The sequence below is a fragment of the Rhinolophus ferrumequinum genome, chromosome 4 (genome assembly GCF_004115265.2).
Source record: "Rhinolophus ferrumequinum isolate MPI-CBG mRhiFer1 chromosome 4, mRhiFer1_v1.p, whole genome shotgun sequence".
Classification (NCBI taxonomy): domain Eukaryota; kingdom Metazoa; phylum Chordata; class Mammalia; order Chiroptera; family Rhinolophidae; genus Rhinolophus; species Rhinolophus ferrumequinum.
Genome location: NC_046287.1, coordinates 28017890 through 28043113, shown reverse-complemented (window position 1 = coordinate 28043113; position 25224 = coordinate 28017890). Strand labels below are relative to the sequence as shown.

Here is a 25224-nt window from a genome sequence, read left to right as displayed (position 1 = left end):
ATTGCTAAAATCTAACAAATGCAATAATACTGTCACTAACTCACTGAAAAATCGAAAGTTAGGTAAGAAGGGCGCAAATGAATAGAAAATGATTTTTCAATAATTTTTGACTGAGAAAGACTTTTTCAGTTGATCTCAGTCCTTTGTGCTGAACTCCTTGTGGCCTAGGAACAGCAGTATCTTTTTATGTGTCTAGTTGCTTGTAGCCTAAAAATGTAGGAGACACACTGTTTTGACGGAGGGACATTTTAATGTGGCTTTTAAAGATTTTAGCATTTTAAATACCAAATACTGTGCAAACAGACATGATCGTCCGAGGAGTGGGGACCAGGGATGAAGTGAGAGATAGAATGTAGGGGATGGATGCCATTTGATAGACAAGCTGAAAATAATCAAAAGTCATAAGTTTACTGTACCGAGTCATCTCAGCAAGGGCCAACAATTATTCTCAGTGAAGGTTATGTTTATCCATTGAAAATTTACTAATAGCTTGAATGTTTTCCTCCTCAAATTATCTGATTTTGCTCTTAAAGTAAAGCGGAAAACTATAGTTGGTGCCTTAATTTTAATAGCAGGCTTCATAAAATATCCTCAACTAAGTGCTCTCTGTTCAGGAAGTATTTTCTTAGTTCTTTCAATAATATCTAAAAATTACATTAGTATGTTGAAACTCTCTTACAGTTATGGTTTCTGAGGACACTACTCAGAGGCTCAACCAGACTGACAGACGTAAAAAATATTTGCTTATTTCTGGTTATAATTAGATTACATGTGCTACAAAAGTTCAGAGAATATAGAAATGAAGAAAGTAAAAAATTAAAGTCCCTGGAGTTATATAGAGAAATTAAAGTCCCTGGAGTTATATAGGGATGGAATAATAAAGGGCACCTGTAATGTATATATGTTGTAGTTAAGAAAAATAGTAATTTTAGTTTTTGCTCACTTCAGAGCACTTGCTCTGAAATGGTTATTTTAGGATGTCTTGATTCAAAGTCAAGATAGAGAAGCAAACTCAGTGATTTGTGCAGTTCTGGTTGGCAATATCTAAGCTCGTCAGGAGAGTAATTTTGTTCCTGGCCCTGAGAGGTTTTTGTTTTCTAATATTGAACATCATAATGGGCCTTATCTCCAGTAGTTGTGATAGAGAATTATAAAGGCCTTCCTTAGATGTTGTTCTCATATTGGCCCTGTTTTTCTTTTCTAAGTCTCAAATTCTGCTTTACTCTTCTCATTCCCTTGAAGGGATTTTATCATTGTATTTAGTTGTTCAACAGGTGTCTTTGTTTTTCTTTCTTCAATTCATTAAGGTATGCATTTTATTTCTAGTAGTAAGCCTCTTCTTTATTTTTTGTTTTGTTTTGTTTTCATATTTCTGGTTGTTTCTCTCTTTCCTTTGTAGGTTTGTTTTCTTCCGCCCTGGCCACTCAGTGTTGGAATTCTTCTAGGCTGAGCTCTAGGCCTCTTTCTTCGCTCTGTATTTTCTCCTAGGCATTCTCTTTTAAGTCCAAAGTTTCAGCGTTCCATTATGCCTAAATTTATATCTCCAGCTCAGACTTTTTCTTTGACCCATTTCTGTGTAAATGTTTTAAAGACATACCAGTTGTCAGTCTTTATATCACAACTGAGTTCATGCTCTTACCCCAGGACCTGGCTGTCTTCCAGTGATTCCTCCTTTGAATAGTACCGCCCACAATATGCTTGTTACATAAGCCAGAGACCTAGCTGTCTTTGTTGACAGGTCCTCCTTTATCATTTTCTTCTACCTAAAGGGACTCTTTCATCACTACCCTAGGCAAAGCTACTTGTCTTAGACTAGTCACCTCGCTGGTCTCTGTGCATTGTCATAACTTTCTATACTTTCTGTCTCCATTCTCTCTCTTCCCGTTCCTTCTTGAACCTACTTTACTCAGGTTTTTGTCCCAACATTCCACTGAAACGGCTCTTGTCAAGGATATCAATGACTTCTTTATTGCTAGCCAGTGGCCAAGTCTCAGCCCTCATCATTCTTAACCATTCAACAGGATTTTATCCAATTGAGCTTTTTTTTTTTGGTCACTCTCAAACTTAGAGACCTTCAAAGTCACATATACAATTATCTACTCTGCATCTCCACTTGGATAGCTAATAAACCCTTTAGATACAGCACATTCAAAAGTAGGTTTCTAATGATCTCTCTAAAACTGCTGTTCTCCTGTTCTTCCACAGCCCAGGTAAATGACTTGGAATAGACTTAACTTCATTCTTCCAATTGCTCAGGCCCCAAATCTTGGAGTCATCCTTGACTTTTCTCTTTCTTTCACACCCAACAAACACTTTAGCAGCAAATATTGTTGGCTGCACTTTGAAAACAAATCCAGTATCTAACCACTTCTAAAAATTGCCGCTAGTGTCAAGTTGGTCCTAATCACTGCCATTCTCACCTGGATTATTACAGTAGATTCCCAGTTTGTATCCTGCTTCTATACTTTGTCCCATCAATCTATTCTCAGTACAGCAGAGTAATTCTAAAATAAACACCAGAGTATGCCACTCCTCTGTTCAGATTCCTACAGTGTCTTCATATATTAGAATAAAAGCCAAAGGCTTTGCAAGAGCTTTTGTAAAGAACACCATCAGAACTGCCATCACCACTCTGCCCTTGTGTTGTACAAGTTGCTTCACTTGAACTCAGCCACTTTGTCCTGTTCTTGCTCCTCAAACATGCCAGGCGTAGTCAAACCTCAGGACCTTTGCACTTTGCCTTGACTACAATTCATTTCAGTACCTGCTTTGTTCCGAAGGTTCACTTCCTCATCATTTTCAGGTCTTAACTCACTGGTGAGCCTATTTAAACTCTAAGTCCTCTCCCTTACCGCAAACTTACTCCTATTAGCCTTTTTTTTTTTTTTTTTTTTTGCATCATTCAACCCTGCATGCTCAGTTCTTAGAACTGTGCTTGGCATACAATTATGTTCAAAATTATTTGTTGAACATAACCAGGGGAGCCAGCTTAGGGGCAAATCATTAAGGACCTTTATATCATGCTGCAAAAAGGGAAATGAGAAACTACTGAATAACTTCAGCTTAAGAAAGTATTCTCATCACATACTCATTTTAAAACATTAAAAGCAAAAGACTTTCAACTTTGTGGAATTTAGGTTAGAGCAAGGGGAGGATGGAGACAGGAAGACTGATTAGTTGTTACTGAACTATTCCAGCTAGCAACAGTGAATATGGATGAATTGATAAGCTTTGGTTCCAGCAATAGGATATAGTGATGGCAGAGAGAGATGGAAAAAGCGGTTTTTCCAGATCTTTTATCTGAATGACTAGGTGAGTGATAGTGCCTAATATTAGTCAAAACAGGGCAGGCAGGAGGAGGGGAAGATGAGTCACTTTAAAGCTAGTGAGATTGAGCTGTTCGGGGAATCCAGTGACTGGAGAATAAGTTCTGAGCTGGTGATGGATTTCAAATCATTAACATGTGTATCTCAAAAATTGAGACATATAGCACAATAATAGTACAATAACATTTGATGCCCCCTTCTCTTCCTTTTTAGTATTTTATCTGCCTTTTTTTTTATAGTTCACCTGCTATAATTCTCTAGAGAAATATGGGTTTCTTTTTATATGTATTAATCCATTTTTTAAAAAAGACCTCATCCTCCTAATTTTTCCTTTATTTTCACTTAGTTTTATAACCTTTTTTTATTTGTTATCTTCTCTTTTTCTTTACCCAGACTGTCTCCTTTTTTTCCCCACACTCTTCATCTCTCCTTTTCCCATGCCACACTATTTTTTTTTTAATTACAGTTTATTTGGGTGACAATTGTTAGTAAAGTTACATAGATTTCAGGTGTACAATTCTGTAATACATCATCTATATACATTACATTGTGTGTTCACTCCCATGCTATTTTGAACTATTTATTGTTACGTTTTTTTTTTTTTAAAGTATCCTTATCTTCTATTATTCCTCTTTGTCTCCATAGGTAACATTTTTGTAGGTTTTATTTTTGCTGGGTATTTTTCAAGTGTTTCACAAGTAATATTTCATTTAATTCTCACAATTACTATGAAATAGACACTGTTAGTATCCATCTCCTTTTTATGGAAACAGGGAGCCCTAGGATCTCACAACTAGTAAGTGTTGAAGCAAGATTCTACCTCATTTAGATAAACGCTTTGGTTGAGTTCTCTCACCTTCTTCCGATGTTGACGTTTGGTACAAAGCTATTTGGAGCACTTGATATAAACAGATGAATATATAAGGAAGGAAAACTGACATTAATATAGACCATAAGACATTGTATATGACATGTTTCTTGATTTAAATATGTTTGTATATTTTACTTAACATTAAAAAAGCAGGTGCTCTTATTTTTTTTTTTTTTACTTATAAGGATACACACTAAATCATGAACACATTATTCAGTAGACTTTAATAACTGAACAGTTGGGCACAATCTGTTTTTCTCCTTTCCCCAGCTGTTTGAATTGGGTCCTGATGGAGGAGATCATGAAACTGATGGAGATCTACTTGCAGAGACTGATGTGTTGGCTTATGACTGTGCTGCTAGGTAAAGATTTCTTCCTTATTCAGTGTAATTTCTGTATACTTAATGTGAAAAATTCATTATAAATCAATAAATATAACTTAAAAAGGAAGTTTTAAATCTGCCATGATCAGACACTTGATAAATTAAATTATATATGTAATGTGTTGCTTTCAACAATGCTGCATTAAAACTAATATCTTTCATATTTGTATTCCACAAGATAAATTGGCTATTTCTACAATGAAGATAAGTGGGAAATACTGTATACATATATTTTGCACTACTTTATTTTCATGCATCACTTAGAAAACACCTAATATGCTTGTGTTTTAGGGATGTGATTCAATCATTTACTACCTGTAGCATTATGTATATATACTGTCACATAGTCATTGTGGCCATAATTCAGATCACATGTATACTGTAACACCATGCCTTTGGCATATGCTTCATGATAACACACTTGGGGAAGTGGCCAGCTTTACTGAAACCTCTTAGGAGGTTATCGGAATTAGGATGTTTATTTATGAAGGTGCATTAAGTAAGAAGAGACAGATTTTATCAGTTCTCTCTGTATAATCCTAAGAATTAACTCATAATTCTTATGAGTTATGACTAGTTATGACTGTGTTATGACAAGTTAGTGATTTGAATCAGGAAATATGATGATGAGAAAAAGAAATTGAGCTTAATAATAATAATAGTACACTGTACTTTTCAATGAGAACTACGTTAAGAAAACCTTGTGTGGTATGCATAAGCTTTTCATTAGTGAAAATATATTTTTTTTCGAAAACGGTAGTAAGGTATTAAGTTTACTTTTAACAGATAACTACTTTTGAGAATGAAATAGTAAACCTAAAGAAAATATTGACTATTTCTTCACTTTAGGTATTAACCAATATCAGGAGATACTTTTTTTAGTAATTTTTTTATGTTATATACAAATGAAGATTAGAGAAGTTTCAGGAAAGTTGATTGACTAATTTTTAACAAAGCCTTAAGATGCCATTGTCATGTAGCATTTATTTTTGAGCATATGATTATGAGTCAGAAATATAATGTATGGTTTCATGTGTAGAGAATCATCTAGATTTTCTTCATTTGCCTACTAACAAAGCCCAGAATCCTAAGGCTAGCATTAAAGGACTTCCAAAATCTTTCTCAGCATTTTTTTTTAACTTTCTACCTAGTACTCTTTGTATGTCTGTTTAATGCTTTAACCTAACTGGACACTTTGCCATTTTCAGACCCTGCTCTGTACTTTCATAACTTTGCAAATCCATTCATGACATTCTTCCACTTCCTCAAATACCCTTTATTCTTCTCTCTATCCCCACTACAACCAATACACATTCCTTCCCCTCTGTTACCTAGAACTTTGTAACTTGTGTATGTCTTATTTATATACATTCCTTTTCTCTTTTCCTAATTCAGTAATTTTTTGTGTGTGTAGTTACTGTGGGACAGACGCAGTTCCAAACACTTTACCTAAATTGCCTCAATCCTCAGAACCCTATGAGCTAGACATTATTTTCACCTGATTTTCAGATGAAGAAACAGTTACAGAGAGGATGTAATAACTTGCCCAATGTCAGGCAACTAGCAAGTCACAAAGCTGGGCCTCCAACCCAGGCCATCTCACTCCAGAGCCATTTTCTTCACAATGCGCCTCTCAAAAACTTTAGTTACATAAATGAACTTTAAAACTAAAATTCAAAGTTTCATTTTCCAACAAAACTAGCATGGTTTTTTAACAACAATTTTAAAATTTTTGGTCTTATTTTAATATGAGAGTTTTATAACATTTAAGCAAGTTTTATAATTCAGGATGGAGGGGAAAGAAATGCAATGAATGCCATTACCATAACAGAAGTAACTATTATTTGTGTTCTTGTCTAGACTTTTTAAAATAGAGTGTTTTTAACGTTTGACAAGAATCTTACAATAAATTTCATGTTTTGTTTATAAAGGATTTTTTTAAATAAATGTATGTAACAGGGAAGTGCAAAGGCATTGTCTTTGACCCACTAAATTTTCTCTCAGAGAAAAATATGCAATGATGTTTGATGAACCAGTTCTCTTGCAAGCTGGATGGTGGTACGTAGCATGGGCTCGAGTGTCAGGACCCAGCAGTGACTGTGGATCTCATGGACAAGCTTCTATTACCACAGATGATGGGTAAGCGACTTAACACTTAAACAATCTATGTTAGTGAGACGTTGTTGAGAAAGCTCAGAGGTCTTCCAGTAGGATAAAAATCTCGGTAAGGCTAGAGCATAATATGATTGCTACCATGTTTCCCCGAAAATAAGACCTAGCTGGACAGTCAGCTCTAATGCGTCTTTTGGAGCAAAAATTAATATATTATTTTACATTATGTTATATTATATTATGTTATATTATATTAAAGACTCGGTATATTATATTGTATTATATTATACCGTGTCTTATATTATATTATATTAGACCCTGTCTTACATTAGAGTAAAATAAGACCGGGTCTTATATTAATTTTTGCTCCAAAAGACACATTAGAGCTAATTGTCCAGCTAGGTCTTATTTTCAGGGAAACACGGTAAGAATTAAATCCATAATTTCATGCCAAGGTGAAGTCTAGACAGAAAAGGGAGATACTGAGACGACAATTCTTTATTCTTGTCAGATGGTGTTTGTATGCATTTCTGGGTGTTAATTGTTTGAAAGCTTAGTACTAAATTAGAAATAATATGCAGGAAAGTGACAAGGATAATTCAGATTTGGGAACAATAAAAAAGAAATATTAATATATATACTTTCTATAAAATTTGATAATGCTTATGAAAACAGTTTATAAATTGCAAAGCTTCAGCGATATGAAATGGTATAGTTTTAGTAACATGTCAGGGGAAATTGACTGTTTAAAGTTCATGTATAGAGTGCTTTTCAGTTTATGAAACACTTTCATATATATTATCTCATTTGATGCCCTCAACAACTTTGTGTAGCAGTTGTCAGTGCCATTTTACACTCAGGAGTTGAGAGACAAAAGTTGAAATGAGTTGCTTTGAGTCAGATGGTTACATACATTTGGCAGAACCAAATCTAGTCCTGGAGTCTCTTGACTCTAAGACTAACCTTCTTTATACTCTGTACTCTGATTCACATATTTGAAAGGACCATTGTTTATAAGAGAAATTCAATTTATTTTTTATTATTCTTGAGCAGAAATTATTTGAAATGGGCAGAAGTTATATAATAGTATATTTCAAATAGTTTTTTCAACTCATAACAGAGGTGACCAAAAAAAGGACAGACTAATTTATGAAGTGAATTCCATGTTACTGAATGTTCAAGTAGAATGCTGTAGAAAAATTAAGTCTGTTGTTGTATGTATCCTTTTCAATGTACTGCAAGACTGTATGCTGGAACTGTGGAGACTGCTTCCATCCCGGACTGTATGATTCCCATGTATAGTTCATTCAACCTTGGATTATATTAGCATTTGAAAGCTAAAGCTTATTATAGTGTATCTAGTTGAGTAGATTTTAAACTGTAAGTTGAAATATTCTGTTAAAATCTTATTGCTCTGATTAAAGTTGAGCAAAAGGGGCCAAGGAGAGGACAGGACAGCTACTCACCCAGTGGTTCCTGATCAAGTTCAGTGCCTTCATTTTACTGATTAAGCTATTCGGAGCTAGACTAAAATTAGAATAGTATCTTTTTACTTGTATTGTTTTCCTTAAAGAGTGAATCTCAGTTCATTAAGATAAGATTTGAAAACGTGATTGTTAAATTACTTATTTCCTTCAATGAATCCTGAACTATGTTGGTTTTAGTATTATTGTTATTTTTTTTCCCCCTCTTTCTTAGGGTTGTTTTCCAATTTAAGAGTTCAAAGAAATCAAATAATGGCACAGATGTAAATGCTGGTCAGATACCTCAATTATTATACAGGTATTTAGCATATTTATAATTAATTAATGAGATTTATTCTTTTGCTATAATGAACTAAGATCACTATAAAATATACGATATAAAAAGGAAGAATTTATTCGAAGCATTCAGGAAGTTATAATATACTAGTATATATATGGCTACATTTATCAAACACATTTAATGTCTTGTGTATTTTTAAACATTTTCTACATCAAGCTTAATTTTAAACTTTACCTCATGATTCAGATTATCTGTATTATGCCAATAACAGTATTTTAATGACTTACGTTGTTAATCGCTCTAATGATTTTTTTACCAATTTCAGAATGTTATAAACTAATAAAATTTGTCTTAGAGAAATGAAATCAGGGTGTTAGATTGAGATTTTAGATGTAGGCCTGATTGATTTGCTGCAGTCCTGTGTTTCTTGTTCATCTTACCTTGTGATGGAATGAGTTGGAAAATCCCTCACTGCTGAAAAATTTCCACCTTTAATTGAAATATCAAATAATAACTTGTTTATGTGATAATATATTTTAACCATTATTTAAGAATTTTAAGTACTTTATGGTAATTGAGACACATGGAAGCATATGCTTTATGTGTGTCCATCTACTTCTAGGAGATTACTGCAGTAATTTTTAAAATAAAGTATGCAAATAGATATAAACCCTCATTAAAAAATGTTACCCTTACTTTAAGTAGTAAAAATCGAAGGAAATACCGCTAGAATTCATTCTCTGTCTCCTGTATCTTCCTTTCTTGTAATCGCTTTAAGAATCTTACTATGAACTTCACTTTTCCCAAAAAGGGATTTTTGTTTGTTTCTATGCTCTCTATTATAGTTCGTATTTGTGATATATAGCATTATGAACATAACAAGTTGCTTAGACTACTCCTGGGTACACTTGTTGAATAACTTTTAAATGGAATTTAATAGTAGCATTACTAGGGAACATGCTACATATGTTCTCTAGTAAGAGAAGAGATTCTCTACTACGCAGTCTTAGACAAAGGTGGGATTTAAAAAATGAGATGCTCACATGCTAAAAATTTTGCTTAGTATTGCAAAATGTTTCTAAAAAGTCCCATGTTAGCATTTTACCTAACGAAAATATTTAAATATATAATTTAATTAATTCACTATTGCAAATGTTTTGCAAAAATATTTTGAAAAGAAAAATGTTATTGGGCTTTCTAACATAAATTATGTATGTCTGCTACCCTCAGACTTCCAACCAGTGATGGCAGTGCTTCAAAAGGCAAACAGCAAACCAGTGAACCTGTACACATTTTAAAGAGATCTTTTGCAAGAACTGTCTCAGTGGTAAGCCATTTTTTAAAATGTCACCTTTTCTATGCAGTGCTCAGTTTCATTTTCATGTTTAGTGTTCAGCCACTATTCCAAGATTTTGTCAAAGCATAGCTTTATGAACTCAGATTTGTTTTTGTATTAACATTGACATCCCAGACCAAAGAATTTGCACTTTAAATAATGGGAAAATAGAGATCGTGACAGATTTTAACATGCCTTGCTACTTCTAAAATAACTGGTGGATTTTCTCATAAATCATGTAGGAATACATATGCTGAAGGAGTTAGAAAGAGAAGGAAAAGTGAAGGGTGTTGTTGACCAAAAAGTGTTACTTGAATGCTTGAGGAATTAAACAGAGGAGTCGCATATCTGACTAGGGACTTTATTGAACTACTTGACCATCACTATTCTACGTTTAAGATACATGATGCTATTGGGGTTACCAATGTAGAATGGAAAATCAACAGGATGCAATTGAAATATCATGGTATGTCTGCTCAGGAAGTCTTGCTCTTTCATTTGTTAGTTGAGGATTCTTACGCAGCTTGTCTAAATAGAGTGCATCATAATGTCACAAATTTTAATTAGATAAGGGATACAAAAATTCTTTTTAAATTGTGAGGCACTATATGAATGTGATTTATCAATGTATTAATAGCTGGCAACCTGTTGTGTTGGTTAAATGTAAAGGGAAACTCTTTTTTTTCTTTTTTACTCATTTTTTTAAACCACAGAATTGCGTCCCTAGAGGGAATAGGATAGAGTAGGGATAAAGCTATATTAATAATACATTAAAGTTCTTTTCCCATCACCCTATTATTACTATATATTTTCATTTTGATGATTATCTTTCTAGACCACTTTTTATAACATCCACATGTTTATCAGTCTGCCTATACAGTACACTATCCAACCTTCCTGTTTATGTTTGATCATACTTAAAGTTTTGCATCTTCCTTTTTATAAATTTTATAGTATGCACTGTGGATATATTCCATGTTTGTACATTTGGCTCTGTTTCAATCTTTTCTAATATTTGCATTGCATACCCTAGAATGGTTATACAGTAAGTCTTGACTTAATATTGATAGGTTCTGTGCCTTTAAGCGAAATGACATAATGAAATCAGTTTTACATAGGCTGATTGATATTAACAAGCGTTAAGCTCCTATACATCTCGTTGATGTTAAAACAAATGATGTTGAATAAAACAACGTTATTTGAGGACCCTCTGTATTCTAATTTATTCAACTCTATTCCTGTCAAAAGACTGTTTCTTCTTTTTTACTATTATATTCATACATATGTGTTTTTGATTACTTATGTAGTTATGTGATTATTTTACCTGAAGTAAATTTAAATTTTGATATAATATTATGTCAAACTAGCCTTCCAAAAGAGCTATGGCAGTTTACGTAGAGTATGCTTTGAATAAGAGACTGTAAGAATTTTGGCTCCTTGGTACCTTGGATCCTTTTTGTGTTAATATCAGTTTGGTATCTTTTGATCCAAATAAGTATCTTTCTTTATTGTGTCTTTTTCAGCGATCTCTTTTTTATATGCTTAATAATATTTTTATATTTTTGTCTAAGTGATTTTGTGGTCATTAGGTCATTTTAGTCTTTATCTCAGAAACTTAGTCAATCATTTCTTTAAAAAGTTAAGCTATAAACTATTATTCTTAGTATTGCTACATCAGAGGACTGGAATTTGATGGAGATGAGGGAATAAGTAATTTGCTTTTAGATTCACGTAGTATCTATCATCGTGTAAGCATGGTAAAACCTGCAGACCAACTAGTATTACAGGGGATGTTCACCCCCCTAAACCCATATTTTATATATTTTAAAAACCCAAATAAGAATGCTTTAGTATTTTTCTACTCAATTTTTATCTTCTATTAGCTTGTTTATCAAAAGTTTAGTTTGTATTGTAAAATTTAATATGTAGATATAAAATAAGTGCTTTGATATTATTGCTGATGCCTAATACTATAAAATACTTTATTATATTAAAAATTATTCAAGTGTTTAAAACAGTTTTGGCTTATTTACACAATACTGCTGTGAGAGTTTAACCTTCCTTTCAAGTAAACATGTATTTATAAGTGGTTTTCATTTTCTTTCCTTACTTATGTGATAAACTAGATAGATTGGTAGCAAAGAAACTGAAAAATGTATTTTTAAATAGGTAAATATTGAAGAATGCTGTTTTTATAGATGCCTAACTGCTTTACCGTTTTTGTCAAGCTTCGGGGTGCTCCTAGTAACACTAATTTGTGAATGAATTAATGAAATGTCTGTTATTTGGGTTACCAAAACTCAGTGAAAAATTTCAAGATAAAGTTTTGAGGTGGAATGTCATCTTTCCATTTGATTCAACCTATGGTATCACTTGAATTAATTGTTATCTATTTCTTCATATTCTGGATTAGGAATGTTTTGAGTCATTGCTGAGTATTCTTCACTGGAGCTGGACCACCTTAGTCTTAGGAGTTGAAGAACTTAGAGGACTAAAAGGATTCCAGTTCACAGCTACACTTCTTGATTTGGAGAGACTGCGTTTTGTGGGTACCTGTTGTCTGAGGTTACTGCGTGTCTATACCTGTGAAATTTACCCAGTGTCAGGTATGATGCATTTTTTGAATGACTTTTGGAAGAAAATATTTGAGAATTGAGAAGGTTTACATAAGGATAACCAGGTTGAAGATCCCCAGCTTTATTTAACCTGCTTCTTAAATGAGGGGAGAAGGTCAGCTTGCTGTGATGCTTATGTGTTGACTTATATGGAATAAAATACATGTCACACTAATAAGAAAAAAATCACGTTAGGCTAAAATTAAATACTCTAATAAAGTATTATTTTAAATAGATTCTGTCAAATGGAAATATTTTGAACAACTGACTGGGACTTACATGCTGAAACCAGTGTTTTGTTTCTTTTTTTATTTAGATTTTAAAAAGAAATAATTTTGGACCACACTTAATCTCTAAATTGTTTCTTTTCTAGGTTATGAGTACTTGTGATTTTTAGCTACATAGGAAATCACTTGAATTATATTGAATGTTTTCATATATATTTATTATTCTATTTAACCTGCTTTGTTCCCTCAAAGCTACAGGAAAAGCAATTGTAGAAGAAACTAGCAAATTAGCGGAATGCATTGGAAAAACTAGAACTTTGCTAAGAAAAATTTTATCAGAAGGAGTTGACCACTGCATGGTGAAGTTGGATAATGATCCTCAAGGATATCTCAGTCAACCTCTGAGTCTCCTAGAAGCTGTTCTTCAGGAGTGTCATAATACCTTTACTGCCTGTTTTCATTCTTTCTACCCAACTCCTGCCTTACAGTGGGCTTGCCTTTGTGATCTGCTGAATTGTTTGGATCAGGTAATTTAAGTTTGTAAAATGTTAGTTGAAAATGATATATTACTTAATACTCTTCAAGAAAATAAATTACAGTTGCCTTAATCTTTCTTAACTTTTATAAAAGGTAAATCAGGAAATCAGTGTTGGTATATGTGACTTAAAAATCAAAGTTCAAAAAAATTTTTCTGTTTGCTTGATCATTTTTCAGTTATAAAATGGGCAGGCACAATGTGCAGCTGCTGATTCACTCTTTGAACCTATGAGTGAGTGTGTGTGTGTAAGAGAGGGAAGAAACAATAGTGAGTGAATATATGAGCAAGGACAGCACTAGAAGGGCAGCCCCACACCCCATTTCTGAAGAACAGTCAGGAGACAGAGCTGGGAGGGAACTTGCATCCTAACGTCATTCATTCCTTCAGGTGGAAACCACAACCCTCATAAATGTGTATGCCCCAAATCACAGTTTCAAAATACCTGAGGCAAAAATACTTACAGAATTAAAGGGAGAGAGAGACGAATTCACATTGATAGTCGGAGACTTCAGTGCTTCTCTTTCAGTAATTAATAGAACAACTAGACAAGAAAATCAGTAGGCATACAGAGATTTGAATACTATCAACCACCGTGGCCTAATTGGCATTTATAAAACAGAATATGCAATATTTTTTCCAAGTATACATAAAATATTCACAAAGATAGATCCTAGATGATATGCTAGGCCATAAAATTAATTCTTAGTAAATTTCACAAGATTAAAATCTTAAAAGTGTTTTCAGAACACAGTAGAATTAAATTAGAAATGAAAAGCAAAATATATCAAGAAAAGCACAAAATATTTGGAAAATGGACAATACTTCTAAGTAACCAGTGAATCAAGAAGAAATCCAAAGGAAATTAGAAAGTATTTCACACTGAAAGATAAAAATGTATAAAAATTTGTGAGAAGTAGCTAAAGCATTACTTAGAGAGGAAAAGGATACTTTTAAATGCTTATACTAGCAAAGGTTTAAAATCAATTATCTAAGTTTCTATATTAAGGAGCCAGAAAGAAGAGCAAATCAAACCCAATGAGAAAAGAAAGTAACAGAAATAAAGGAAGGAAATAATAAAAGTAAGAACAGAAATCAGTGAAATAGAAAATAGAGAAAATTAACAAAGTGAAAATAAAACTTTAAAAGTCTAGAAAGTGATTGAGAGATGAGAGAAAAAACAACATACCATTATCAGGATGAAATAGGGTATATCAGTATAGATCCACCATACAGTAAAATGATAATAAGGGAATAGTATGAACGAGTTTATACCAATAAATTATAACTTTGGGTAAAGTAGACAAATTTCTTTAAAAATACAACTTAATCAAAACTTGCACAAGAAATAGAAAAATTTGAATTGCTTCACATCCTTTAAATAATTGAATTTATTATCAAACGTTTGCCACAAAGCAAACCACTTGCAGATATTGTCATTGGATAATTCTATTAAATATGTAAGAGAGAATTAATATCAATCTTTTTCAAACTCAGAAAATACAGGAGGCAACATTTCCCAACTTTACCAAGTTAGCTTTATCTTGATACTAAAACCCAAAAAGGATGTTAAAAGAAAAAATTATTATAAACCAGTATTACCCATAAACATAGATGCAGACATTCTTGATAGTATTTGTCAAATAAAATCCAGCAATATAAAAAAAATGTATCATACCAAGTGGAGTTTATTTTAGAAATGCCAAGGGTAGTTTAACATTCAAAAATACGTGTCACTCACCATATGTACTGATAAGAAGGGGAAATTGTATGATCCTCTCCATAGATACAGAAAAAGTACAGTTGACCCTTGACCAATGTGGGCTTAGGTGTACTGATCACCCACACAACGGAAAATCCACATAGAACTTAGACACTTCACATACTCAGATTCCCAAGTGCAGATCAAAAATAGTATTTGACAAAATTGGCACTTATTCAGTGATGAAAATTCAGCAAACTAGGATTTAAGGAAACTTAAAGCCTATGTGAAATATTTACTGTTCTCCTAAGTTTGGGAACAGCACACGCGGTATCTGTTCTCACCACTTGCACTCAACTTTGTACTGGAAGTTCTAGCCACACCCCCTACCTTCTGCAGTAAAAAAATTCACTGTCATCACCAAGGCATCGTAGCCTCGTGGAAGGTGTTCCAGTAGTGTCATCTGGATACAACTTTGTTTTTATTTATTTTTAGCTATTTACATATTGAATTTATTCTTCTTGGCATTTAAAAAGTATTTTATTGTGTAAGAACACTTAACATGAGCTCTACCATCATAACATATTTGAGTATACAATACAGTATTGTTAACTACAGGCATGATGTTATATAGCAGATGTCTACCACTTACTATCTTTTATAACAAACATTATACCTGTTGAACACCAACCAGTTCCCCATTTTCTCCTCACCAGCTCTGCTTCTGTGAGTTTAACTCTTTTTAGATACCTCATATATGTAGAATCATGCAGTATTTATCTTTCTGTGACTGTCTTACTACTATAATGTACTCCAGGTTCATCCATGCCCTATAGCAGGGGCCAGATTTTACCATGCAATATCCTGAGTCAAGATTATTGCCTAGACTAGTACACAACTTAATTACTCTCCCACTCTCTCAATTTCCCCAGTCTGATTTGGTTGTATTCTTCCTTTGTTACTGACCACCCTAGCTTTAACTAATACTGGTTTAACATATAAAATGTTACTTTACTTTTTAGCCTGACTTTGTAACACAAATTTTTAATTAAATAATATGTGCAAGGAATACAAATTCTTTTGTAAATTAGGATACCCTGTGTTGATAAGTTTTTAATACTTGGTTATAAAATTTTACAAGTTTGCTCCTAATTTTTCTGAATAAACTATGTAATGTGATGACATAATCTTCTCACCTTAGTGAAATGTTTCTATAGACATTAACATTAGTGAAATGTTATAGTAGCACAGAATTACAATTTGAATTATTTGAGGAAAATAGTTTCAGCGCTTGCTACTGGAAATGCCTTAGATGTATACTAATTGGGGCTTTTTTGACGTCTTTCTTTGAGAATAGTGCTGGAGAGGACTGATTCTGTGGATATATAAATATATAAACTCGCTTACTAGGGGACGGGAGGCTGATTTTTCTTGACCATATTTAGTAATTTTCCACTACCACTGGGTAGCAACTTAAACAAATGTGGTATTGATGTAATATCCTTTGATAAGACAAGTACAGTGATACAGTGCTAAAAAATTCTGGTATGATTTTAAAGGGTGTTCACCTTTTGGATTATACTGATACAGTATTTCTTTGGTGGGGTACATATTTTTGTTTTTAAAGGATATCCAAGAAGCAAACTTCAAGACATCAAGTAGTCGACTCCTTGCAGCTGTTATGTCAGCTCTGTGTCACACTTCTGTTAAGCTGACTTCTATCTTCCCTATTGCATATGACGGAGAAGTACTACTACGATCAATTGTTAAACAAGTTAGCACAGAGAATGACTCAACACTAGTTCACCGTTTTCCCCTCTTAGTAGCACATATGGAAAAACTCAGCCAGGTAGGTCTTCTGAAATACCTTTTATGTTGAAACAATAAAACCATAAATGGAGGCATATTTAGCTTGGGTGCTTATTCTTCTATGTCAGTATATATATTTATCAAATGATTATGTGTTTCACAAGAAGAGCTAAAATTAAGAGAAAAAAATGTCATGCTTACCCCATGAATGTGCAATCTTTTTTCTCTATTTTTTTATTTTGAATGATCCCTAACCTGTAAAGAATTTGAGAGAGCATGTAATAAATTCCTATGTATTTGTTTCTGGCTGAACTATTTGAAAGTTGCAGATACTATAAGCAAACTTTCATATTCTAATATAATATTTTAGATTGCCAGGGATAGAATTCTAAGGAAATAAATAACTTTTCAAACATTTTCTATATCATTTTGGTACATTAAATAAGCATTATAAAACAATAAGCACAGAAACATTCTTTACTAGTTTATTAGAAAGCATTGTAGAGATGAATTAACTTAAATATACATGAAAACCATATATAATAACTCCCAAGTTGATGAGAATTAATCTTTAAAATAAAAGTGTAAAAAGAAGTAGAAAATAGAAAAAGTATCCTTATTGTACAATAGCAATTTTCTGTTGACTGAAGCAACAGAAATATGAAGTGAAAACTTTCAATGACATATAAAAACAAAAATTGATAATAGCAGAATGGAAAGAAAATTTCCACAGTTAATATAATACCTTTGTAAGATCTCAGTAGAAATAATAAAAGTAAATATAAGGACTCTCGAGTAAGCCAGCATGGGAAAGCTTTCAGCCTTACTAGTACCGGTAATTAAATGTGAATGAAAGTTCTATTAAAGTTATTGCCTTATTTGTAAAAAGTTAGGGAAAATAAATTTCCTATAAAGTCCTATGCTGGTGAAACTATGAGGAAACCTGCTAAACTTAGAGATGGCTGACGGCATTATGTAATTAATATAAGTAATCTTTTTCTTCCCATCTTTCAGCAAGTATTTATTGTGCATCTACTATTTATTGGGAATATAATTAGGTACTAGTTGAGATGAGGAAAAAATAAATATAGCTCTTAAACTGGGGTATGTAGAAGATATTTTTATGAGATAAATTGTCAGTTTAATATTACGTGCAATGAGTATTTGCAAGGGAAATAATCTGGGGAAACAATTTAAAGACTAAAGATATATGTGTATTTTATTAAAAGGAAAAATTAAAAACCTTAATTAGAGGCATGCCTGTACATCATTAAGTGAAATGTTAGGTTGGTGCAAAAGTTATTGCAGTTTGAAAGGTTAAAAATAAATGCAAAAACTGCAATTACTTTTGCACCAACCTAATAGTTGAATTTAGATACGTCAACTTAATAGAATATGGCTCAGCCATTAAAAATAATTAAAATAATTAAAAATAATTGATATATTTAACATCAAGATATATTTTTATATTAAAAAGTCAGAAACAAAAGTATATATGTTCTATGATGACTGTGTAAAATATAATGCAGAAGCACATATATTTTGTAATATGTATGTAATACATATTTTGGAAGAGAATACTGAGAAATGAAACTAATGCTTTAGTGATAAAGTTATGGGTAATCTATTTTTTTCTGTTGGAATTCCCTTTAGGGTTGCAGTGTTTTCTTTAAAAATACAGTAAAATTTAACAATATTTTTAATACATTTTTAGAGAACTAACATTTGTAATTAATAATTAATAATTGAATATTTTTATGTCTGTCTTAATATTCTGTGAAGATATATCCTGGTTAGTGTACATTCTACCTTCTTTTTAATGGCTATTAGAGCCATTTGAGTGTAGAATGATAATTTAATCAAACGTATATATTTATGTTGTTTCCCCTTAATTCAATATTTTAAACAATGTTGTTGAAAATATCATTGACTAAATTTTTATGTATATTCATGTTGATTTTTTTAGGATAAATCTTCAGAAATAGAAAAATTCTTAAATCAATGGAAAACTTGTTAATACTTTGTTACAAATTGGCAAAATGACCTCTAGAAAACTAGTGTTAGCTTGAATTCCCCACTAGTGAATAAAATTACGTTTGTAAAAAATTTTAATGGCCAGTGATGTGCTTTTTTTTTTTTTTTTTTTTTTTTTGGTCTTTCAACATAACTGTATGGACATATCAAATCTGCCTTAAGATTATATGGGAAGCTTTTTCTATTAATCTTGTCAATTACTAATTAGACACTAAGTGGGCATAACTAAAAAAACTCTTACCTATCTCCCACCCCTCATCCCCCAAACAAAATCCTACAAGATTATTGATTGTGGAGGACAATAGGGGATGAAATTTTATCAAGAGCTCAGTTTCCAGAAAGTAAGGTTTCTGGAGATGAAAGTGACATAGGGATAAAAGAATTATAATTTTTAAAATATCAAGAATTGATTTTGTCAAGTAAATAAATTGACTAAAATGTTATAGTAATCTTATTCAAATGATAATATAAATAACTTAAAGATGGAATATTATCATTGAGTTATTTTTTTTAGCCTAAGGTTGTACATTAAAGAAGTTGAAAATGATTCATAATAATATTCATAATAATTTTAAATGAAAATTTACTTAATTTTCTCTAATGGATGGGAAGTATATTCATTTACATATTTGATCTGTGTTTGGAAGAGTGATTTAACTTTATGGCCCTTTTCTACGCTGAAATTTTATGACTGAAATTTGTTGAAACTTATATATACTATAGCTTGTAAAGCAGTGTGGAAGAACTTGCTTGCTGAAGGGGACACAAGTAATTTTGATAATTGAATGATAGCAAAGAATCCCCTGATTTTACAGATGAAGAAGTTGAGCCACTATGAATAAACTGGAACTAGATGCAAATTGCTTGATTTCCTAGTCCCACAGTAAAACTGAAAGGATCCTTGGTTACAGTTGGCCCCTTGATGAAATGAAATGCGTTTTGCTCTCTGTCCACTATAGGCTAACAGGGGTGTCCAAACTTTTTTCAACGTTTTTTACCAAGGGCCATACGCGGTAAAATACCCAAACAGCCAGGCCACTCACTCGAGGTGAAGTACGTATTGCCTCACCTGGTTTATTTAAGTAAACTAAATATATTTTTGGAATTTGTTGCGGGCCAATTAAAAATGGATTGTGAGCCGCGGTTGGCCCGCCGGCCGCAGTTTAGACACCCCTGGGCTGAGATAGTAAGATGGCAAGGGATGGTAAATAATGTTCATGCTGGATTTCAATTAAAATTAATTAATCTCTTTCCCCTTTTTTTCTGAAAAAAAGAAAAAAAGTATTTTCCCATTGGTCTTTATTTAATGGGATTCTGCAATTTCTTATCTTGAATTTTTTCCATTGGTAGGGGTTGGAATTTTCCTATCTTCGCTTATGAAATCAAATACATAGAATTTGTAAAGTTGTGTAGGAATAGTTATAGAAGTCCATGTTTTTAATATTTCATGCATTTACAGAATTTTATTAGAAAATAGTCTTCTAGACTATGGTATTTTTTACCTTTAACTATACCAGAAATAATTATCTCAGATTGGAATCTTGTCCTATAGAAAGGAACAGTTTTATTCTGTTTGCCAAATAGGATTGTTTTTGAAAATTAAGACAATAAGTGAAGATTACTTAAAGCTAATAAAACACATGAACCTTGTAAACATGTGGTATTTTTATTATACTGAGACTAAGTCAAAAAGATCTTCTAAGTGAAAAGCAGAAATAATTACTCCACATATAGTTGGATAGATTTATAGACATAACGTCTGAACTTTAAGGGTGTCATCTAGAAAAACAAGATTTTGCAATTGAGTGCTCACGTGAAGGAAAATAAAGCAGTATCTTGGAACTGTTCCTGTTATGTGTCATAGAGTGAAGAGAATATCTCAGGCATGACGAGCTTCCGTGAAGTTCTGGAGAAAATGCTGGTTATCGTTGTGCTCCCGGTCAGAAACAGCCTGAGGAGAGAAAATGAGCTCTTCTCCTGCCATCTGGTCTCCAACACCTGTGGATTACTGGCCAGTATTGTCAGTGAACTGACAGCATCTGCCCTGGGATCTGAGGTAATGTTCTGTTTTGAGATTGGATAATAAGCACATGTTTAAACTTTCCACAGTTTCTTTTTTTTTTTTCATTTATTTTGGTTCTGCTAAAATTGATTTCAATCCCGTTGTATTTTTCTTTTTCTTAAAAATATACCTTTAAAAAAAAAGAATTAAAAACCATATATATATATTGAGCTAGGCTGTTTGTTTTTCCTTTCCTTATATCTCTTCTCTGCTCTTATTTCCTTCCTCTCTCTCACCACTTTACCCAGGATGTGACAGTAATTACAAAGCATATACATTTTTTTCTTAGCTGCCCCACTGCACAACCCCACTGCCATGCCCAATAAAAGCAAAAATAGGTAACGTTTCTGGGTAATGAGTAATAGAAGTAGGATTACTGCTAATGGACAGACACATGGTGTGGAAAAGGTAAAGAGCTTCAAACCTTAGCTCTGCCCACTTAATTGAACCTAGACAAATACATACGAGTATGTAAAATGGGGATAATAATTTTTATCTCACCTATGTCATAAAGTTTGTTTTAATTGTAGTAAAATATAGAGAACATAAAATTTACCATTCTATTTTTATGTATACAGTTCAACGGCATTAAATAAGTACATTCACATTGTTGTGTAGCCATTATCACAAAGTTTTAAAAGGAGCAAATATTGTATTTCAGAAAACCATTTTGAAACATTTTAAAGTTCCTTTACATTTTGTAAAGTAGTGTTATGTTTCGCCATTTCACTGCCCTACTCAATTTGTTTTATTGTTTATTTATTTATTTAAATTTTAAAATTTTTTATTGGGGATAGTGAGGAACAGTGTGTTTCTCCAGGGCCCATCAGCTCCAAGTCATTGTCCTTCGATCTAGTTGTGGAGGGAGCAGCTCAGCTCCAAGTCCAGTTGCCGTTTTCAATCTTGTTGCAGGGGGTGCAGCCCACCATCCTATGGTGGGAATTGAATGGGCAACCTTGTTGTTAAGAGCTCGTGCTCTAACCAACTGAGCCATCTGGCCGTCCCATGTGTTTTATATAATTTGAAACATTCTGCCTGAATTTAGTGAATGTTTCTTTTTTTCCCCCCAAAAGCAGACAGTACATTGGTTTTTAAAATCATGTCATAATATGAAATGTCTTACATTATTCAAATGAATATTTAATAATTAGCATATACTCAATAGTCCCAGGTCTCAGGTTCTTACAAAGGAACTTTTTCTCTATTTTACTTTTGTAATTCCTAGTCTTTTCTTTTCTTTTTTTTTTTTTTATTTACAGATTTATTTTAGACTCTATTCTGAATTAACCCATCCAGTCAACATTCATTACTGATTTGTACTGACAGTTAAGCGTTTATTTAGGATTTCTGAATGATGACATGCACTGGAGCAGATCTGAGTATCTCACCCTGGGAAACACTTCCTCCATTTCTTGGTTAGCTTTGGCCTCAAAGGCCATTGAAGCCCTTGTCAAAAATTTTTAATTGTTTCACTTATTCATTCAGCCTATAATATGCTTCCCTTCTATAATAGATCCTGGAGGAGGATAGGACCTGTAATACTTAGGTCCCTCTCAGAATGTTACTATCTGGTTATCCCCTGTGAACTTCCTTTCGAATGAAAAGAAATACCCAGAATTACAGGTGCCTAATATACAATCTTTGGAGTTCCCAAAGAGGTCCTGTCTTAGATATCCATGTTTCTTTTTCTGGAGCAGTTCGTAATTCTTGCTAGAATCATAAACTACGATTTTTTTTCCTCTCATAGGTCTTCCAAATTTCTGCACCCGGCTTAGATCAGCAGCGGGTTCTATTATTAAAAAGAGTGGGTTCAAACCAAAATAAGTTTCTCTGATCCTCTCTGATGAGAGTCTGTAATTAGTGAAGTTGTATTTGTACACATATATTTTAAAATATTGAATGCCAAGTTATAATATCACTGTATACATTAGTGGTATTCAAACCTAAGACAGAATATTTTCTGCAAATGAACTCTTAACTTGAAAATTCTCTGATGAAAGGAGGGATGGTCTGAAGAGGGGTACCTGAGTCCACCTCTTTCTTGAATACCTATCTCTGCTGAATTCCTAGAGTTCTGCATATCATAGTTTGAAAACTTTTGGCCTATAAAACGTTGATGAAATTTTTGGTATCTCTTTTCAAAATGAGCAATAATTCGGTCATATGGTATGATTGGAATAACTTACAAATTGATAGTTCTGACATAAATTAAGTGAAATGTATAGTTTAATATGACTAAAAGAAGAAAATATTCTTAAGTGATACTGATTTATGAATTTAGAATGATGAAATCTGGTTTTATTGTTGGTTAATCTCTTAATAGAATATACCTTTAGGAGAGTTTAAACCCACTTGTTAAATGTAGGTTACTTTATTGCACTTCTTGGAAACCTTTGGATTGTTTTGTTAAAGGCATGTTATTAACACTCAGGTACAAACATACTGATGGCTTTTGTCATTCACAGATTGATGGACTTAATTCTCTACACTCTGTTAAAGCCAGTGCTAACAGATTCACAAAAACAAGTCAGGGAAGAAGTTGGAACACTGGGAATGGGTCCCCTGACGCAATATGTTTTTCAGTAGACAAACCTGGAATAGTTGTGGTTGGTTTTTCAGTCTATGGAGGAGGTGGAATTCATGAATATGAATTAGAGGTGTTGGTTGACGATGTAAGTACCACTCTTACCATGTTCATGTTGCTTTGTGAATTGTGTGTCAGGACTTACTATCATAGTCTGATAGTCCAAATCTTGGAGGGTTTGTTGGATCAGTCATAGATGGACAACCTTAAAGAAATTGAAAGAGAGCTATTCTACCTAATTGCCTGTGTGCCGTCTTGGATCACTCCTACCTCATTTTTTTTTACACTTCCAGGGAAGATTTTAAATGAAAAGACTAAAGATTTTGTAGCTAAGGCTCTGATTACAATCTTGAGTAATTTTTTTTTCTTTTGCTATTGTAAGTTTTCAGGTAGCAAGAACAATATTCAGACTAATATTACCTGTATCTGTGATTAAGCAGTTTTGTCATAGAGGGCTAATAGATGATTCTTAATAAAGATAATATTGATTGATTGGTTGATTGATTGATTGATTGATTTTAGCTGTGTTTGCTGTATTCTCTAAATTACTTAAAGCACCTGAGTTTTCATAAAGTTTTATTAAAATTGGACAGAAAGGTAGTTTTTCATAATAGCAGTCTATCTGTATTTGATTCTTTTGAGCAATTAATTTAAATTATTTCTCTCCTTCATTAGGCTCTAAAATTGCATATAGCACTCTTATGAAAGAAGTGGGAATCATTTTAAGACATCAGATGAGAAAAGCCCATTTATATGATTTAGGTTGTAAACTTCTCAAGAAATCAGATAAAAGAATGTCCCATTTTTACAAACATATGTATAAATATGTGTATTTAAATATAGTTTATAGAGTACCAAAAATAATTTTTTAGTATGCATAGGGTAAATGCTAATAGCTAATTTTATATGCAAGGAAATAAACTACTTTAAAACAATAATTGATTAGAAGTGAAAATGGTTTATATAATAAAGAGTATGATGGATTCTGTTTTGGATTGTTTCAATTAGAGCGAACATGCAGGAGATTCAACTCATTCTCACAGATGGACATCTCTAGAATTAGTCAAAGGAACCTATACAACAGATGATTCACCCAGTGACATAGCTGAAATCAGACTTGACAAAGTTGTTCCTTTAAAGGTAATTTTATTAATATTTTTCTTTTGTAAGTGAGATGAATTATGTAGTTTAAAAATAGTGAAAAGTGTTCCTTTATTTGCTGCTTTAAATGTTTATGGGGTACCTACTATATTCCTGTTATTGTACTGTGTTATATTTTATTTTTGCAGATCTCTTAAAATCTGGTATAGTGAAAAGAATTGTTAGGTTTTGAAGTCAAACAGACCTACTCAGGTACCTGCTCTTTTAGATATTAGCTCTAAGGCATTGGGCATGTCATAATTTAACCAGTCTGAGTCTTACCTGTAGATTGGGAAGGATAATACCTACATGGTAGTGTTGTTCAGACTAATTAAATAATGGAATAAAGTATTTGCCTCAATGTCCCGCACAGTATAGAAACTCAATAAGTATTAGTTCCTGTCCTTCTCTTACTGTGCCAAAACTCATTTAAAAAATAAGTGGTCTTAACCATACCATTAACTATTAAGGTTATTATTAGTTTATATAACTTAATTGTCTAGCAGTAAATAGCTATTTAGCAAAACAGAAATTATACTTAATATTAAATTGATTATTAGTAGAGTACTTCTGAATTCAACTACAATAGTGTTCATTAAAGAAGAGCAGAATTTTGGATAAGGTAAGTTTACTAGAAACTTCATCAAAAAGTGTTTAGATACCAAAAAAGCAAAGAAAAAAACCATCATTGTGAAGTTTATATCATAAATCATAAGGCACCAAT

General features: G+C 32.6%; 1 protein-coding gene across 11 annotated transcripts in view; it reads left to right on the top strand.

The window, feature by feature from the left end:
• The window catches only part of MYCBP2 (MYC binding protein 2), a 248084-nt gene that overhangs the window by 107556 nt on the left and 115304 nt on the right, over positions 1-25224 (top strand). For all 11 annotated transcript variants that reach the window (XM_033105219.1, XM_033105215.1, XM_033105218.1 and 8 more), the window contains 10 exons: positions 4468-4559; positions 6585-6719; positions 8391-8474; positions 9687-9783; positions 12206-12398; positions 12887-13161; positions 16499-16720; positions 20579-20770; positions 23242-23448; positions 24369-24500. In XM_033105219.1, coding sequence (XP_032961110.1) covers positions 4468-4559; positions 6585-6719; positions 8391-8474; positions 9687-9783; positions 12206-12398; positions 12887-13161; positions 16499-16720; positions 20579-20770; positions 23242-23448; positions 24369-24500 — 1629 coding nt within the window. The remainder of the gene's footprint in view (positions 1-4467; positions 4560-6584; positions 6720-8390; positions 8475-9686; positions 9784-12205; positions 12399-12886; positions 13162-16498; positions 16721-20578; positions 20771-23241; positions 23449-24368; positions 24501-25224) is intronic.